Source organism: Pteropus alecto, unplaced genomic scaffold (assembly GCF_000325575.1).
Source record: "Pteropus alecto unplaced genomic scaffold, ASM32557v1 scaffold177, whole genome shotgun sequence".
Taxonomy (NCBI): domain Eukaryota; kingdom Metazoa; phylum Chordata; class Mammalia; order Chiroptera; family Pteropodidae; genus Pteropus; species Pteropus alecto.
The window spans coordinates 3724581-3743847 of NW_006442207.1; the positions used below are offsets into that span (position 1 = coordinate 3724581).

At 39.4% G+C, this 19267-nt stretch overlaps 1 protein-coding gene across 1 annotated transcript in view; it reads left to right on the forward strand.

The window, feature by feature from the left end:
• The first annotated feature begins 6 nt into the window (after nucleotides 1-6).
• Nucleotides 7-19267, forward strand: part of ABLIM1 (actin binding LIM protein 1) — a 256869-nt gene continuing 237608 nt past the window's right edge. Inside the window, exon 1 of the mRNA XM_015596345.2 lies at nucleotides 7-226. Within this exon, the coding sequence (XP_015451831.1) occupies nucleotides 214-226 (13 nt within the window). The 5' untranslated portion in view covers nucleotides 7-213. The remainder of the gene's footprint in view (nucleotides 227-19267) is intronic.

Below are 19267 nucleotides of genomic sequence, written 5' to 3' on the forward strand. Positions count from 1 at the left end.
CTAGCTGTCAGCGTTGCCTTACCCGGGCGGCGGGTCCCCTTGGCCGCTCGTCCCCAGGCATCCAGGTGTCCTGCGGGAGGCGTCCCCAGGCTGCGAGCCGCCTCCCCACCGCCGGCGCGTTTGCGCGGGTGTGCGTTTCGGGGATATTTTCCTTTCCACGCCCTGCCGGGTTTCTCCTCTGCGCTCGCTGCTTCGGCTCCTGCTCCCTGAACCATGTCCGCAAGGGGTGAGTTGGGGCCAGGTGCGCACCGGCCACGGATCCCGCGCCCAGGCCGGGTGCCTCACGGCGCGGGTCAGGGTGCAGACCAGGGCGGGCCAGGCAGGTGCGGGAGGGCGAGGGCCTGCGAGAGCCGCGCTGGCCCCAATCCGGCCTGAAACTTTGCCATCAGATCTCTAGGCTCTGGGGAGTGCAAGGAAGCCCTTGCCCTTGACCTTGATCCCCGGGTGTGGGCGAAGCCTGACTGCTAAGGTCGGTGCCCAGCTCACCTGTACAAGCTGCAGGTCTGAGCCTGGAGAGCGTGGAGGATGGGCTCACTGCTGCCTGTCCGGCTGGGGAACCGGCTGAAGGGCTGGCCCGGAGGGAGGAAGAGGTATTTTTTTTTTCCTCCTTTCTTGTTACCATTTTGCAGCTCGGTTATGGAAGGAATCCAGGGCTTGATGCAGTAAGATTTAAAGCTGCAGTGCTTACACACCATTAGAAAAAGTAAATTCCCTACCTGCACTCCTATTTGCATTAATCCCCCCGCCCCACACACACAGAGACACACACTCACGGTTTTCTTTCTGAAGTGAAACAGTTACTGCAGGTGAAACTGGGTGAAAGAAAAAAAATCAGAACATCTTTTCAGGCAAAGAGTGAAGGGAATGTATTTCTTACCATCTGGAGCCAGTGGTGATGCTGGGGAGAGCGGGTTAGTCATAGCTCGGTGGCTGCTACTATGAGTGAAATATTAAAGAGATCAAGTCATTGTGCAACTTGCCAGCAATGAAAATGAAGTGATTTGGTTGTTTTGCCATGAGCACGCAAGGGAAATGTTAAAAGAGTGTTTGCAAAGCAATAATCCCACCCCGCTGGACACCCTGAAACTCATAGGAGGAGTTACAGAGTTTTCTTTTTTTCTTTTTTTAACTCTGAAGGGTTAACCCTGCTTTTGGGGGGAGGGGGGTGTTTAGGAATTTGATGACATGTGTTGGATGGTTAAGTGCTGCTTTTCAGGATTCATTCCCGGGCACGTCATGAATAGAGTAATTTCTATCCAGAATGTTTAATTTCCTTTTTAAGGAAACTGGTTTTTGTTGATCTAGCAATATGATTGGTTGGTTCTGTACCTGGAAATGGAATGATAAGGGCTGGGTGGAATGACAGAATTTATATTTGCAGATATGAGGCTACAGAGGTGATATGGGGCCCAGAAATGGTACCCGCCTAATGACGCCTAATAATGTGTGCATGTTGGAGAAAGAAAAAAGAGGGTGGAACAGATATGATTTTAGGGGGCCGGATATGTATATGGGATCTTCTGAGTGACTCCAGCTGTACAATCTCTGAACTGTATTCTAAGACCGAGGCTTTCCATTCTGACCTCTGTCTGTCCCATGTACAACCAGGAACGTGTGGGGGAATATCTCTCATAGGTTGTAAAACTCTCTGTGGTCAGAGTCCACTTCTGGTCCAGCCCTACGCCACCCAAACCCCTGAGTACAGAGCCTTGCACACCATATGGGGCCAAGTAACTACTGGGAACCTTGGTGTGTCCTAGGAAGTATCAAGTTCATTAGGTAACCTCCCCAGTGTCACCTGGTCTCTGGCCCCTCCAGGGTCTCCGTGGTTTATCTGAGGATATGAAGTGAAGAGGGCCCTAGTGATTCAGAGGACTAGAGTGCTGGATTGGTCCTGAGTTCTCAAATAGTTCTTCTTGAACTTGGTTTCAAGCAGGATGATTTGGAGTCAGACGCAGACATCTCACTCGGCTGTCTTGTTTCCCCCTCAAATCCCATGTTGATACTTAGCATTTAACTGTTTAAAATCTGACTAATCTTGCAGAGGCAGGAGGAACATGATAATAACTATCAATTATTGCATGATTTTTATGTCAATTATTGCATGATTTTTATTTTGACATGTGTCATTTTATCTTCACAATAACTGAGGCAAATAGATACTGTCATCACCTCCCCACTTTACAGATGAGGGTACCGAGGTTTTTGAGGGTTACATAACTTATCCGAGCTCAAACAGTTGATAAGTGGCAGGTCCTGATGTCCACCCAGCTCTGTCTGACTTCTGATCGCATCCACTTTGTCTTACTGCTTCTCTATTATTAGTCCTTTGAATATTATAGTAAACATCACAATCATTGATTGACTAAGAAAAGAGAGAAAATGCCTTGTATTTGAGATTTAAAGGAAACGGCCTTTGTAAATAATTTGGAATTCTCGGTACATTTAGAAACATCTCCATGGACACTTGCTAATGACACCGAGGATTGAGGAAATGAGCAGGTATGGGGACTCTCTGTCTTTTCCATGATCGAGATTGCAGTAATGAGGGAGATGGTTGGGCATGATTGACTCCATTGTCCTAAGTTTGGCATGAGTTTTAGTTGCAGACTGAGCCGAGTCCCTGGCAGTATCCACTGAAAGCAGAGAGGTGGTGAGGACTGCCATCAGCTTTATAGAGTAGCAGCAAAGCCCTCTGCCGGACAGTGACTCTTTCATAAGATTGGGGTACATAGGGAATATCGGAATCAGAGCTACACTCATTTTCGTTGACTTCTTCAGCTTCCATGCTTACAGTAGAGCTCAAAGAACACGTAACTGTTCATTGATAAAGAGGAGCGTCTGTTCTGTTTCTTCTTTTACCTCTTGTAGCTTCGCTTGTTATGCCACTCATTTTATCACTATGCCTTTATCAGATTCTTGCACAGTGATGTCATAAAGATTAATGTACCAAGAGTCCTTATTTGGTGTTAAGTGAGGCAATTTTTTCTGACCTTTATCAGCTACAGTTTTTCTTCTGAGTTACACAACTCTCAAGCAGTTTATCAAACTGAAAAGAGAAGATATATTCGAAAGCCATGTTTAGTCATTATTAGTTTGGGTATTAAAATAAATCAAAACAGCAACACACTACACTTCCTGGAAGTCCTTCTTTTGCATTTAAAATAAATGGGTTCCATTTCAATAGATTTTTTTTTTTTACATGAGAGAAATAATTTTTGACATTGGTATCTCACATGTGGGAAAATTATGTTTCAGAAAAGATTTTCAGAAGGTTGAATTATTTCTACATTGTATCTGTGAACAGCATTACTTTTTTTTTTTTTTAATTTAGAGAAGGTTGAGTTAATCATCCTTCTCAAGTTATGGCTGGCTATCATCATCAGCTCATCAGACCTCTTTCTTGTTTAATTTATTTATTGGTATATTTTTTATCTCCATCCTCCCATCTCATTCTCTCTTCCCATAGGCAGTGACTCTAATATATTTAATATGTGTGTCCTTGAATTTGTAATAAAACCAATTCTTAGACTAGTTCTTATATTTTAAGCTATAAGTACAAAGTCATCGTATGTATGTGTGGTTCAAGGATTAATCAAATTCTTGTTTGGATAACTGATTTTATTAACATATACATATTTCTGATCTTATTTAAAAGTTGATATCACTTAATGCAACAGCTAGGGGCTAGGTAGACAAAATGAAAAAAGGTTAGTCTGCCTGCCACAGGAGCTCACACTGAAGTGTGTGTGTGTGTGTGTGTGTGTGTTTCTCTGTGTGTGTAAAGTTATGTACACAGCTGATAAAGATTATCATCCAGGAATGATTCAGCCGGTATGGAAGGGTCAACTAATCGTGACTGGAAACAGCTTCGAATTTGAAGCTGGATCTTGAAGGGTGAATAGGAATTTGGCAGTAGAATACTGAAAAAATATGGTTTCCTTCCAGAAGGGACGAAAGGGCAGGATATGTAGAGAGCAAGGAGTCAGTGATGCGTGAGGGGGTACAGGATTTGCAGTTGGGAGGAAGTGAAGAGTGGGGAAGACGAGGGAATGATGTATCAAACTAGTAAGCCTTTACTTACGCCAAAGCCTTTTCCTAAGGCTTTCCTATAGAGAACTATAGATGTAAGGAAGACAAGTGGGAGGTCTGTCCTCAGTACATTCAGAATAACTCATCCCTGGTTATTGTTCCACTGCCCACAATATTAGAGATGGTATTTTTTTGCCCAATTATAGTGCAGTGAGTTACATTTTATCTCGACCATGACCACAGTTCTCATTTAGGAAGAAATTTTGCCAAAAGCCCTTCCTTGGGTTTCTTTTCATGTGACAGATTAGGCTATCTGAGCCTTATCTTTAGTTTTGTACCTGACCCCAGAGCATCCCAGCACTAAGAGTGCTGGCACTCGGGAGGGCCGAATGCACAACCACCCAGCAACATGAATGGAAAGGCCATTCCCCCAGGAACAAGTGTGCATTCTTCACTGACTCTATTTTTACATGCACATTACTAGTTCCCTCAGTTTTAGAGAGAAACAAAACAGCACTACTTTAAAATGAAAGATGAAATTTTGTAAAATTTATGGAACAGTATCTTTCAGATAGTAAATTAGTCATCGTCTTTTACGGGAGAAACATTTCTTTTTTCAGGAGCCTGTGGTTTCAGGTTCTTCTCCAACTTCATTCACATGAGTGTTCATTGACATAAGTACTAGTAGTCACTCGATACAATTTGACATTTTGTCGCTCCATTCATAAGATGCTAATTATTAAGACTCGAACTCTACTTCACTTGTGGCTGCCATTGTCTGCTTAATCATTTGTTTCTAATGTCCTTGGGTAGAAGAAGGAAAACAAATGAGAGTGGCTAGCATTTCACCCTAATTAAAGCAACAGTCTCTAAGAATATCATCCTTCCATCCTTCTATCCACCCATTTTTCCAATAGGCATCTATCTATTCAGCCTTCCTGGAGTTTATAATCAAACTTACATCATTGAAATACAGCTGTCTGTCTAAATCCATTAAATTTTATAATGTCACTAAAAACTGACAGCACACATTGCCTTCACTAGACTAGTATAGTGGGGTTGTTCTTTTTCAAAATACGTAGCAGCTTGTGCCAAAAAGAACCTGTTTTGTTCATTTAAGGACTTCTTAAGAAGCATTTTGAAGTTCTGTGGTCTTCTCCTGCAGCCCATGTTGTCACCCATTGTGGCGATGGTGTGGCAAGACTAAACATGTACCTATGATGCTACCGCATGGACAGAGTGAACCCTGTGTTTCCTGTAGGCTCTACTGGGCACTCTCATTTTTGGCTCTTGTTTCCTCCCCCACAAGAGTTGGGGTATACTCTTTGCTGCCTTTGTGAATACCTCATGGTCTAGAATACAAATGTGATCATTCTGTCACAGACAACACCTTGGGGCCCAAACCAACTCACCTACAAACTGGAGGGTGGGACTGTATTAAGAGGTGAGAAGAGAGAGGGAGCGAGAGAGAGAACGTGAGTGCACACGCTCGACAGAGGGATTGTTGCAGATTAAACAAGACTATTAAGCATAGAAAATAGAGACATTGGATTTGGGTATAACTTAAGTATGTGCTGATGTAAATTGAATGATAACATTTTTCTTTATTAAGAATAAAATAGAAGCTGAGAGAGTTGCAATTTATATTAGGTATAAAAGGGTTTCCACAGAAAATACATGCTTTCTTCTCTTCCCTGCCCCTAAGAACATTCAGAAATGCCAGCCATTATCTGGCAATTTCTTAACAGCAAACAGGAAGACAATGTGATGGACAGTGGTTAACTCTTTTGATTGACCCACCCCACTGATATTTAATCAGCAAGTATTTATTGAACCTCTTTCCTAGAATAGCCAGATTTATTCCAAATCCGTTCCTGATCTGATATGCCAATATGTTAATTGATGAAGTCATTTAACAAATATTTATTAAGCACTCTGGGGTGAGGATTGTTATGATTTTTTAGGTGGAGAGATATTAAAACGTGTTAGAATTTGTGATTGAATGAGGCTGGAGCAAATAGGAGCTGATCAATATTAATTGATCACATTTAAATATATACCTTATTTTATTTACATGCACCATATAAGTTGTCATCCAAATAAGATTCTTCTGTCTAGGACAAATGCTAAACCTGATGGGATGCTGGGACAACAGGTGTTTAGTGGGCTATCCCAGGCAAATTGGGACTGCGTTCCTCCTTACTAGTGGAGTTTTTAGCTAGCACGTGTTTAGGTGTCAATCTATTCCTTGGTCTCGAAAGGTAGAATTTGGGTCAGTATCTGAATCTCTGCCTATAGTATTAGCCACACTGTATATTATCAACATCAAAATTTAACTTAAACCCTGGGCTGGCTATTTCCTCCCCTTTGATCCAGCACATTCTGGGCTGTTTACTCACATGGGAAGTAAGTATGCTCATTTGTAGTTGCTGTTGTAGACTAACATTTACTACAAAGTCAAACTCAAATGAATTTTTGGAATATTTTTTTGTTGGTTGGTTGGTTGGTAATTCACATAATAGTTTTCTTCTAGTGGGGTAGGTTACCTAGAGAGAGAACTACTGTGGGAAGGAAGTGTTTAGTGCCTTTGGTCCCTCCATAGTCATTTTAAATGAGCGGCTCCATTTCTTCTGGTTAATGCAAGATCAAAGCAGCTTTAAAATGTGTAGTTTGATTTACCTACAGTTATTTTTGGACTCACTTCTTACTTAATGACTTTCTGCCAATGTATTTGAGATTTATTTCCTGAGTTCATTGTATTATTTTATTGAGAAAATTATCTAACATGCATTTACCACTATGAAGGAATTGTTCATATTTCGTTTTATAATTATTGGGTGGGCAAGTCATTATGTACCAGATATATTTATAAAATTCTTTGTATTATTGAGCCCTGCATTAGAATAAAAATGAAAGCAGGAGTTGTGGGTCAAGCACTCAAAATTACTCGCTGATTGATTAGAGGTCATATGATTTGGGTCTTTGTTAATTTCTTTTTTTTAGGTTCATCAGAGAAAGAGCTCTACATGCACAATTATTGTTATTCGCATTTTAATAAATTAAAGTTCTTTATTTTGTATAGTGTGTTCTTTCTCCAGCTCTTTAACATTATTACATATGTGAATAATATTTGATGGTATGTATGTAACTATGTTAGAGTCATGTTATAAATAGATAAAGAAATATCCTATAATATGTTGTGCTTAAAACTGTGTCCAAGGTCTTTATTCATGCTTTTCTTTCTCCACTTAATTGGGAATTCATTTAAAAAACACATCCACAACAGGGTAGGCACCAGAGAACTGAATGGCAACAATGAAGGGAAATGAGGACAATGAAGTAAACAGCTATTTCTGGCTTTCAGCTCCAAGTGGTAATGAACAGAAGGAGAGGAGTCCCAGAGTCTGGGGGAAGGAGGGAGGGGAGGAACGCCATAATTTTTTAATATTAAAAAATGTAGAAAAGAGGTTAGGGTTGGCGATCTCTAATGGATTGTAGGGAGATTTTTGTTGTTGTTATTCTGTGTAAAATAAGGGAAGCTTAATTTGGATTCATTTAAGCATTTGGGTGAGTAATGAGCCTGAGCATCAGTGATGGTTTAGTTTACTCACCAGTTCCTTAGTTACTGTTTATTTTAGGGGAATATATTCTCCGATTAGACACTTTTATCTACATTGTAGAATTACACTTATAAATAATGTATTCATTTATCCTGTCATTCAGTATTAACTGAACACCTGCTAAGTGCTTAAGTTGTTCTACATATTGAGGTGAGATAGCTACTTACCAAATCAACATTTATCGTGACTAAAGTGCTATGAAGGAAAATAAAAAGCAAGTAGAAGAGAAAACGCTGGGGAGATGAGAGAGAGGGAAGGGAAGGTGCTATTTCATATGAGATGTTAGCGGAAGTCCTCTTTGATAAAGTGACATTTGAGCAGAGCCCTGAGGGAAACGAGGGGGTCACGCGGATTCTAGTGGAAGGGTTTTCTATGCTGTGAGATAAGCAGTCATAAGCCTTGAGATCTACCCTGCTTGTGTGTCCTCGGACCAGCAGGGAGTCCAGTGTGGCTGGATCAGAGAGTACAGGGGAGAGGGATGGAGATGGAGTCAGAGAGATAGTGGTCAGATTGGTCCTTGTAAGGCCACTGTGAAGATATGAGTGAGACTGAGTGAGATAGGAAACCGAAGGATAGTTCTACACAGACTATTTTACAGATAATTTTCTGCATTTTTAAACATGGTATATGTTTGGGGGGAAAAAACCCTGTCATCACATTATTCCAAATTCTACCATTTATTAATGTTATCACTGTTAGCATTGCAAAAATGCTACTGAAATATGAAGAAACATATTCTATGATTATGGCATTCATTCATTCATTCATTCATTTATTCAGTGTAATCACCGAGGGCTTGCTATGAGCTAGGCTTGAGGGGTACTAGCTCCTGTAGTTACAGAGCTCCCAGACTAATGAAGGTGAGAGATCTGTGTACAGACGTTGCAGCACACTATGACCTGGCGTGATGATGCTACCTACAGAGTGTTGCAGGAGCACAGCAGAAGGACCTGGGCCATCCCGATTGGATGAATACTGGGCCAAAGAAGACTTTACAAAGCAAGTGGTATTGGAATGGGGCCTTGAAGAATGAGTGAAATTCGCCAATTGGAGAAGTGGTGGAAAAGTATTCCAAACACGGTTGTAAATTTTTTAAACGGTAATTAAGCATATTAAATATCAAGAATAAGACATTTGAAGTTAGATATAACATACAAGAGCGATATGAGGAAAATTTAAAAACGACACCGAGGAGCATAAAAAATTTAAGTCATTGGAGAGACCTACTGTGCTCTTTCGTAAGATGACACAATATTGTAAAAAAAATAATTTTCTTTAAATATGTCTATATAAGAAGTGAAATTCTAATTAAAATGCCAATAGAATCTTTTTTATGATGCTGTTATTCATTTTATAAAATGAAATATGTGAAATTCTTAAAAAGAAGTGTAATTCAAGGAGATTAGTCCTACTGGATATTAAAACATAATATGAAATATTTGCTGGGGCCTCTGGTCACCTGTCCTACCCACACCCAAACTGGTCTCTGTCAGCTGCTTTGGCCAGAGGCTCCTCACCACAGCATAACTGATAACTAAGGTATAATTCAGAAAGCAAAAAGCTAAAAAGCTAAAAGCTTCTTTTTCAATCCTGAGAACTATAAGCTCACTGTCCAGGGAAACTTTTGATGTAAAAGAGAAATATATACATACAGTTAAATTCAAACAGAACAATTTAAATAACAAATGAAAAGTGAAATGTCCCCATTCCTTGAAGTAAGCACTATTCTCAGCTGCTTAGATTCAATTCCAGAGAAAAGTTTATGTGTAATAAGATACCAAAATTGATGCATTTATTACCAGTAAGACTGCTATCTACTTACCTACTGACTTTAAAAAAACCACATTGCCCTTTTCACATAATATCTCTTGAGATCTTTCCATATTAGTGCATACAGATATAGCTTATTTTTTATGACTGCATGGTGTTCAAGCATACGGTTGCACTATACCTGATTTAATAGTCCTTTATTGATAGATACTGTGTTTGTTTGCTTTTACAGACAGTGCTGCACTGAACATCTTTGTGCAAATGTTTTTCTGAGGTTTTTAGAACAAAGCCTTAGATATTAGACTGTAACTTTCAATGAGGTTTTACTGTTGGTTCAGAGAAAATGGTAAGAGAACGTGGTCCAGAGAATACTTCAAATACCCTTCTGTGCTTGACTTGCCCTGGGCTCTGTCCTGTGCTGGCTCCTCAGTCTCTGCCTCTAGCTAGGAACAGCTTGTTTTTCCAGCACTAGAAAATGTTACAGACGTTTTCTTCATTCATGCCAATGGACAGACCACTTCTAGCCCAGAGAAAAAAAAGAATATTTATTTTTTCTCGCTTCTTCTAAAGCCAACCTCATTGCCTGTTTGTTATGGGATTAATTTTTTCTAAAACGATCCATTGCTTTTAGGACAAGATGTTGACCAAATAATCTGGTGCTAATATATTACCCAAAGGCTGGATTATTTATTCTTATCCATGGTCATTTGTTACCCTCAGTTAAAAAACGAAATCTGAAAGTTAATTCTTTTTTCGGTTGAATCCAAATGTCTTCACTTAAAGATAACCAAAATGGTGGGCCCTCCAAAGGAGGCATTGCGTGCTCGTGGGAAGAATTGTATGAGGAGTTGGGAGACTTGAGTTTTACGTTGAGTTCTGCTCCTGCAGCTGTGTGATTGCGGGCACATCATACAACAGACCCTCACCTGATATTCCCATCTCTTCCCTGGATGATCTCAGAAGACTCTCCACTTCCAAGTCCTGAAGCTAAAAATGAATTTCTAGATCAGATGACTAAATTTGACTTTGACTAAATTCCTGTAATGTTTAACTCTTGGCTGGAGTTTCAGCAGCAGAAGCAGAGTTGGCAGCATTTTATGTCATGTTACTTGGGCAAAGGGGTTGGGGAAGGGGCTGGCTGCTGTCTGAAGTCACGGCACTAACATTTTAGTCTGTTTTTCACTTTTGCTTTTGCAGAATATGATTCCAGGTTTACTAGGATAACCAACACAATTTCTGAGAAACCCATGATGCGTTTGGTGTTCTCAAGCCAATAAAAATGAAATTTCTTAAGTTAGTTGATTGCATATCATTTTTAATGTTGTTTATAACATATCTGGTTAAGGAGCCCAAACCTAAAACTAACAGAGGGCCAACTTTGCTCTTAAAAAGGGTCATATGATATATATTAGTTTCATTGAATGAATTTATTTGGAAACATGACTGATAAGGCTTAATATAAGAATATCATATCTAATGTTTAAAAAAAATTAAATGCCAACTTTTGTATGGAGTAGAAGAGACTAGGAAAATGTCAGTATCTTTGTTTTTTCCATTCCTCTTCCTGTCGTTTCTGGTAACAAACAAAAATACCAAATGTTTATTTGGCAAAGAGGAAATGCACATTTGAGAAATGAGGATTACTGATTTAAGTATTCATTCAAGCAGCATTGTTTACCTTATATGGTTTTTGACTTTTCAATAAGGCATCACTAACTGAGCTTTTTTTCCCCCTCTTTTGATGAATTTGGTAGATAAGTCTTCAGTCCTCAGAATCATGATAGTCAAATTATACACCATCTTTCTCAATTAAGAAATGAAAGTATTGAAAGATAAGTTGGGGAAAAGGCTCTTACATGCTCAGTGGCTCTTTTTATAGTAAACAATGATTTCTACTTTCGTATTATTCATTGTAGAAGAAACTATTCTTCATGAAATTGATGTCGGCATGCTAAATGTAATTTAAAAAATATGACTTTAATGCCTGTTAGAACAATTTTTTTGAAAAACTATTTTTACTCTCATTGACTAGGTCGTGTAAAAGAGATGACATTTAATGGAAATATATTTTATTAATAGAATGTTAGAAGAAAGATGTTTTGTAAGAAATTGTTGTCATTTGTAACATACTTTTAAAATTCAGTAGAATGCTTTTGGACGTTGTGCATATTGATGACATAAAACCGTGAAAGGGATGTATTCTATTTATCTTCAGCTTTGTTCAGAATGTTACCAGCAACACATTTACTTTTTCAAGCTGCCTCTTTTCAAATTCATTTCTTAGTCTTTCTCTGGGTTTTAGATTCTGCTTAAACTAGATTATACATATATGTGCACTTATTATGAAGAATATTTAAATGTACTTCTCTAAAGAAATGTTGGTAATAATTTCAAAAGGTTAACGACAGATTGACAAAGACCCTAGTGGAGATAATTTGACAGGCTGGACTTTATTTGGGAAGCAATATTCGTGGATATCGTTACCACTTGAATAGTAGGAACAATGTCATAGTTGAATCTGTCTGCCCAGCACCTCGTATACTCATTTCACAGATATTTACTCAGCACCTATTCTCTTAGGCGCAGTAGATGCAACAATGCACAAAACAGATTTTTAAAAATTCCTTGCCAGTGGGACCTTACGTTTTGAGTTATGTTATTATATTTATGTAAAAATTGTATTTAAGAAGTAAGTAAAATATATAGCATATCAGATGGTTTGGAGAAATGAAGCAGGGATGAGGAATGGAGAGTTCGAGATGGGGGCAATCAGAGAAGGCTTCATTGAGAAGATGACATTTACACAAAGAGAAGGAAAAGAGAAAACAAGTCATACAAGGATCTAGAGTAAGAATTCTCGTTAGGGGAAGAGCCATTGCAACCCTGAATCAGGCACGTGCTTGGAGTGTGTCGGGCACAGTGAGGCTGGTAGATGGGGGAGTTCAGAGGGGTCGTGGGGGTCAGAGGATCGGTCATGTGCTGTCTTGTGAACGAGCATAAGGACTTCGGTTTTTACACTGAGTGAAATGAGAACCATTGGAGGGAGTTGAGCAGATGAACACACTTTTGTTAAATGTTGACCTGAACTGAATATGCCTTTAAAGAAAACATGGGAAACCCTGATCCCTGGCTTTGACTTGTTTATTTATAAAGTATTGACTCATCCTTGGGTTCTGTGTTGTTTGCACATGCGCATAAGTGTGCAGGGCTAGGACTAAGGTGAGAGGAGTTAAGGCACACCCCTCAGAGTGATACCTCCTTAACTTTTGCATTCCAGTCACCTCCTTCTCCTTACCCTAGTCTTGCCCTGGGTGTGTGTTTATTATTTTAATTTATGAATAACTATATGAAGAAAATTTAGCTCTGGCTACTGTGCCTATTTGTAGATAGCAAACAAAGTGTATATCCTGTACTGCAGATCACTTATATTGTTGAGACAAGAAAGAAGGAAATGTAGCCAACAGCTAATGGGCAGTCATTGCTTGACATTTGGCTTAGAGCACTTGATAGCGTCCAGAAGAATAACTACTAGAGGAAGGCAAACCCCTTCCTTCTGTGGTTTCAGAAAGGAAAGGCTGTGAAACTAGATAACCACCCCATAAAGGGTGTGACTAAGCTTAGAAATAAAGATGTATGATGGTAAATGATTATATTTTCAGCGAACCCATGAATTTTGGAATGGCACATCAAATAAATTATGATTTCTTAGCATGTTTTTGAGATAGTGACCAATCCTCTAGGATAAAGATTATGTGCAAGTATGACTACTGTCAAAAATCTGAGCTGCCATTCTTGACTGGTCTTCTGTGATATACACCAAGATGTTTCAGGGTTTTTTTTGTTTTGTTTTTTTTTGTTTGTTTTTGAAAGCAAACTAAATGGAGGGAAGAGCTGAATTTATTGGACATGCATATACATTGAACAGCGTGAGAGACAGGCATACACAGTAGACATGACCTCTGAAGGACTGAGACTGTATTAAAACAGGCACAGATAACGTTTTCATTGTTGTCTTTGCGTCTGTCTCTGCTTATCTGACAGTAGAAGCATAATTTCAGAATTGAATTGCACTTTTTCTTCTGGATTTCTTTTGTATAGATTGCATATTGGAAGCTGGCCAACCAGAGACAGTATCTAATTTCATGTCTGTTTACTACTATGTATGCTTTTTAAGAACTGAAAAATAATAGGCATAAATGATAGCTAAAAATATAGTCAGTCCAATTCTCCAAACTTAGTTCACGATTCCCATTAAAATGAGAATTATTCAAGCACAGGACTTCACGTGATTTATAATTGTTTCCCCATCATTTTGGTATTTCAGCAGTTCAGTGCGATCATGTCTAAGACAGTGTGATCAGTGTCTAATAAAGCCTTTTAAGTAATTATTTTTAGGTAATGCTCTTCTTAAATTTCAAGAATGTATAAAGAAAGCAATCAGAATTGTAAACTTGGTCGTTTGTACAAATGGACAACTTTTATCAGTATCCCTTGTGTCCCTTTTTTATGTCATTTTATGTATCACTACCTGCTAATTTTCTAGATTAGCCTTGATTGTGGGGCTCCCGTATCAGAAAGCTTCCCCGACCCCCATTGCTTCCTGAATTACCTTCAGATTCCTCCACCGCTGCATTCAAGGTTTCTTTGTGATAAATATCAGGCTAGTTTAATTTTTTCAGAGGGAAGAGGCGTACTCATTGGATATGCATACACAGTGTACAGAGTGGAGAGACAAGCACACACAAGAGAAATGACTCCTGAATTAATGAATTTTCTACAGCTTGATTTCATGGTTGCAGTGGCTCCCCTATGCAAAACATTCCCATGACGCCCCACTGCTCTTGAATTGCCTTCAGATTCCTCTTACATGGCATTCAAGACCCTTTGTGACCGGGGTACCCCGCTTCACTTTTTTGTCTTTGAAATCTTTGCTTAGATCAAGCTAGACTGTTCATCTTTCCCAAACATAACTGCTTTTGACTCTCCTTCCACCCTTTTCTTCATGAATTTCTGGCAAAAGAGTGTCTACTTTTTAAAGTCCATCTCTATGTGCTATGAATACCTTTCTTTTGAGAGGGTGAAAGAAAGATCGAGACCTGCTTTTTTGAGGTCTCTTGAGTAATAATGTTCTTTGTATTATGGAGATTTACGTGCTTGTTTTAATTGCATTCCTCATACTTAGAAAGGAAACATTTTTTTTAAACTACCATTTATTGAGTCCCCACTATGTGCCAGGCAATGAGAGGCAGTGTAACATGATAATTAAGACCAGTTTAGAACCACACTGCCTGGGTTCAAATCCCAGCACTGCCGCCTACAGCTGGGTAGCCCTGGACAAGTGCCCTCACTTCCCTGTGCCTATTTCCTCATAAATACCAAGTTTCTTATAGGGTCGTTGAGAGAATTACATGAGTTCATATAGTACTCAGCACATAGTTAATATCCAATGAATATTAACAATTATTATTTGTAAATGTCATAATTTTTTAGCCTACTAAAAACTCTACGAGGTTTATATTAGCCCTATTTTAAAGATGAGGTGAGTGAGACTCAGGGAAGTCAAGCAACTTGTCCAAGGTCATACAACTTGTCCAAGGTCATACAGCTAGGAAATGGCAGAGCTAAGATTCAGGCCTCAGTTTGTGTGGCTACCCTATGTGTCTTAACCATTTAAAAAAATTCAGCATGATGCCATGTGCCTAGTGGGAGCTTGATACATATTTCTTGAGGTTAAATTATGAGACAACAGAATTTATTTTAAAAAAGCATAGATTTTCGAGTTCAGATTTTGCCTCTGCTTCTTACCAACTATGTGGATTTCAGGATGTACTTAAATCTTCCTAGCCTCAGATTCTCCTTTTTTTTTGGTAGAAGGATGATAGTAATAACGACTCCATAGACTTAGTAGAGTGAACGTGTAGATTAAATGAGAAAACCAGCGTCAGCTGCCTAATGTCTGGAAAGCGCTCTATGTGTATGAGTTCTTTCTCCCACTTCCCTTATTATTATTTCTTAACTATTATCAGTACATTGGTCAAGTTAAAATACTGCGAGAGACATGGCTCTGATTAAAGCGGTCACAACAACCTATCAAAAAGAAAATACTGGTCATTGTTATTCTAGTAATGGCCACGAAACATGAGAGGTTTGTTTTATGTTAGTGGGCATGATTTAGAAGTTTGAAGATATCCCTATGTTGCCTGAATTATAGTGATCAAAGATCGGGTTGTATTAACCAGTATTATCTTTCGAAATGCAATGTCATGGAAAAGTCTTATAAATGACTTAGTATAATCTGATTGTTTTTCTTTGGACTTAAATCAGCCAGCATTGAGGAGAAAGGAGATTTGGTTTGGAGGAAACATGAGGGGAAAATAGTTTTTAAGCTACAGGAATACACCTAAGCAGGAACCGAGCAGCATACAGGGTCATGGTGACCGTCGGCCTCTGAAGGAGATGAGAGAGAATTTACCATCAGAACAACTCCCAGATTGGATCCTCAGCCCTTAAATAATATTTGACTGCAACACTGAGCTTCTTTCCTGACCTGATTTCATGGGACCAATTCATCTAACAGAAAAAGTTCTTTCCTATGATAGGGCCACGGAGTATTTGTAATTAAAATCTGCTACTTTCTAAAAATTCATAACAACCTGAAATCGATGAAAAATTGACGTCTTAGTTTAGACTTCAGTTTTATTTGCAGGAAACGAAAAGATAGCAGTAGAAGAGCTCGATGATTTCTTCTTCCTTCTCCTCGGAATCCACCCACATTGTAACAATTCTGCTATAGTATGCTCACCTTCAGAGTTCATTCAGTATCTTCTGATTTAATACGTCAAGTGCTAACCTTTTATGAACCAGAAGAGTCCGTGTTTTCCTCTGTCCGATGTGCCTGTAGGTTGAAGAACAGGAAGGCCTGTGCCCAGCTCGCTCCGAGTATTTTTCTAGCTGAATGGAACATGTGAGAGTGGCAGGACTGGGAGGCCGAAGGGCAGTTTGTTGAGATGATAAGATGCTCGCAATTTACCAAGCTAACGTGCACCAGCGCAGGCCTCGTTCTTTGTTTGGTCTTGGGCTACTGTAACTTCCTGTTTCTCAAGCAAGGGGATAGACAGGAGGAATTTCAGCACTCCAGGGAATTTTTAAAAATTTTTTATGTTTTTATTGTTTTCAATTATCGTTGACATATTATCTTAGTTTCAGGTATATAACCCAGTGATTAGACATTTAGATAACTTACAAAGTGGTCATCCTGGTAAATCCAGAGAGTCCCAAACAAGAGGAACCCAAAGAGGCCCCACACCAAGACATGTCATAATTAAAACGCCAAAGGTTAAAGATGAGAGAATCGTAAAAGCAGCAAGAGAAAAGTGGTTAGTTACCTACAAGGTTAGTTACCTCCCATAACACTGTCAGCTGATTTCTCAACAGAAACTTTGCAGGCCGGAAAGGATTGGCACAAAATATTCAAAGTGATGAAAAGCAGGGACCTACAACCCAGATTACTCTACCCATCAGAGTTATCATTTAGAATCGAAGGACAGATAAAGAGCTTCCCAGACAAGAAAAAGATAAAGGCGTTTATCACCACCAAACTAGTATTATAAGAAATGTTAGAGGGACTTCTTGAAGAAGAAGAAAAAAAATAAATAAAAAAATGCGAATGCCAGGGAATTTTCGAATTGTGATGATCATCCCTTCTTTAACATCTTTGACGTGTTTTTAGGATCCAGGTTAACTAGGGACTTCTAATCTGGTCTAATTCCCTATTCATTCAACTAAAATTAGTGATAAACACAGATTTACAAGAGCATAATAAAAATACATTGAAGCATAAAAGTAAAATGGATTATTTTAAGAGTGGAATGACACTGGATCAAATAAGCCAGCCTTTGGTCAGATATACTCTTAAAAGTGGGCAGGATCAGGTAGGTTGAGAAGGGAAAACAATAGTTAGAAAAATAATGCTGGAGAGTGAAATTTATTATTCTTGGTTTAGATGTAGCCATGTGATGCTAACACACGCTATATGAATCTTATAAAAGGATAAATTGAGGGAACTGATCAGAGAGTACATGTTCTATTTTCCATACTGCTTTTAGTATAATTTGGATGTTACAAAAAAGAGCATGATTGTTTATCATCCATTTCCTTTGAAAACGATTCTAAAACTGGAGTCATTTCTATATAGGCATATTTGAGAAAAACGGTAGGTTGTCAAGTAAGTTTTCTTCTAAATATAAAATTAAATGGGATTTCCAGGTTCCATCTAGACATCTGCAAACCCAGGCTGGCATTTTAGTAGGAAAGATGTATAAATGCAAATACAAACCAAGTTCCCCCAGGGCCTACCAGCCAGTGAGTACAAATGAGGGCATCTTCTTATAAGTGCCCAAATTTTGCTGGCTCAGGAGCCCTCACATGAAAAATTGGAAGAATTCAGCATTTTCCTCCATGGAAGTCTCTCCCCACCTTTACTGGTAGAGCCAAGAAGATATTTCATATGTGCTGTGAATGCACTTACCAAGTTCTAGTATAAGCTCCTTATCACTGCATCACATGGAGGTTAAGGGTGCCCTGTGCAGTTAAAAATCCATGTATAACATTTGACTCCCCCAGAACTTAGCTGCTAATAGCCTACTGTTGACCTGAAGCCTTACTGATAACAGAAGCAGTCAGTTAACAGATATTTTGTATGTTATATGTATTATGTACTATATTCTCCCACTAAAGTAAGGTAGAGATAAGGAAATGTTATTAAGATAATCATAAAAAAGAGAAAATACATATACAGTATTGTAGGTATTTACTGAAAAAAAAATTCACAAAGTGGGCCTGTGCGGTTCAAAGCCATGTTGTTCAAGGTCAACTGTGCTTTTCGGCCACCACTCAGAATGCTCCTGTCAGGCCCTGTGCCAGGTGCTTTACATATGTTACCTCATTTATGAATGAATGACCTCTCACAGTCATTAGATGGAGTAGGCATTAGCATTTCTGTTTTACAGATAAAGAAACAGGTGCCGAGATTAAAGATTTATGGGGTTATTAAGTGGCGTTCCTTGGAATCACTCATTTATTGGTCGCACAAATATTCTTTGGGGACCAGATGTGTTTCAGGCAGTGTTCAGGTGCCAGGGAGTAGCAGTGGACAATGTAGTTAGGGGCCCCTGTTGGGGGGCAGAGGGGAGGAAGACGAACGAAGACACACAAAAACTTAATTTCAAATGGTGATAAGGGAAAGTAAACCACTTTTATATGAAAGAGACTGGCCGGAGCATGGGCAGGTGACTCTGAGAGTCACCGTTTTGAGAAGAAACCTTTGAGCTGAGATCAGAATGACAAGCAGGAGCCAGCCACCTGAGGATCTCAAGAGCCAGGGTTATAGGCAGAGGGAACAGCAAGCAGGAGGGTTCTGAAGCAGGAAGGAGTTTGCTATATTTCAGGAATAGAAAGAAGGTTTGTGTTGCCAGAACGAAATCAAGGAGAAAGCTGGAGGGGAGGCCAGGCCCAGGCCAGGTAGGGTCCTGTGTGCCGTATAAGCAGAGTTGATTTATTCTGAAAGGAGTGAAAACCCAGCGGAGGGTGTTAAGCAGGGGCACGATGTGCTCCGATTCACATTTTAAAGCTTCGCTTTTGCTGCCTTGGGGATTGTCAGTTACAGGTAGGCAGCAAAGCAATCAGAACAGCTGGGAAGGCTTTTCAGTGAGGTAGGGGAGTTAGGATGCTGGCTCGGAGGAGGACAGGGCAGTGGAGGGGGGACAAGCAGACAGATTCATAGAGTATGTTAGAGGAGGAGTTGACAGGAATTACTGATGGAGCAGAGTCAAACCGTGAGGGAAAGA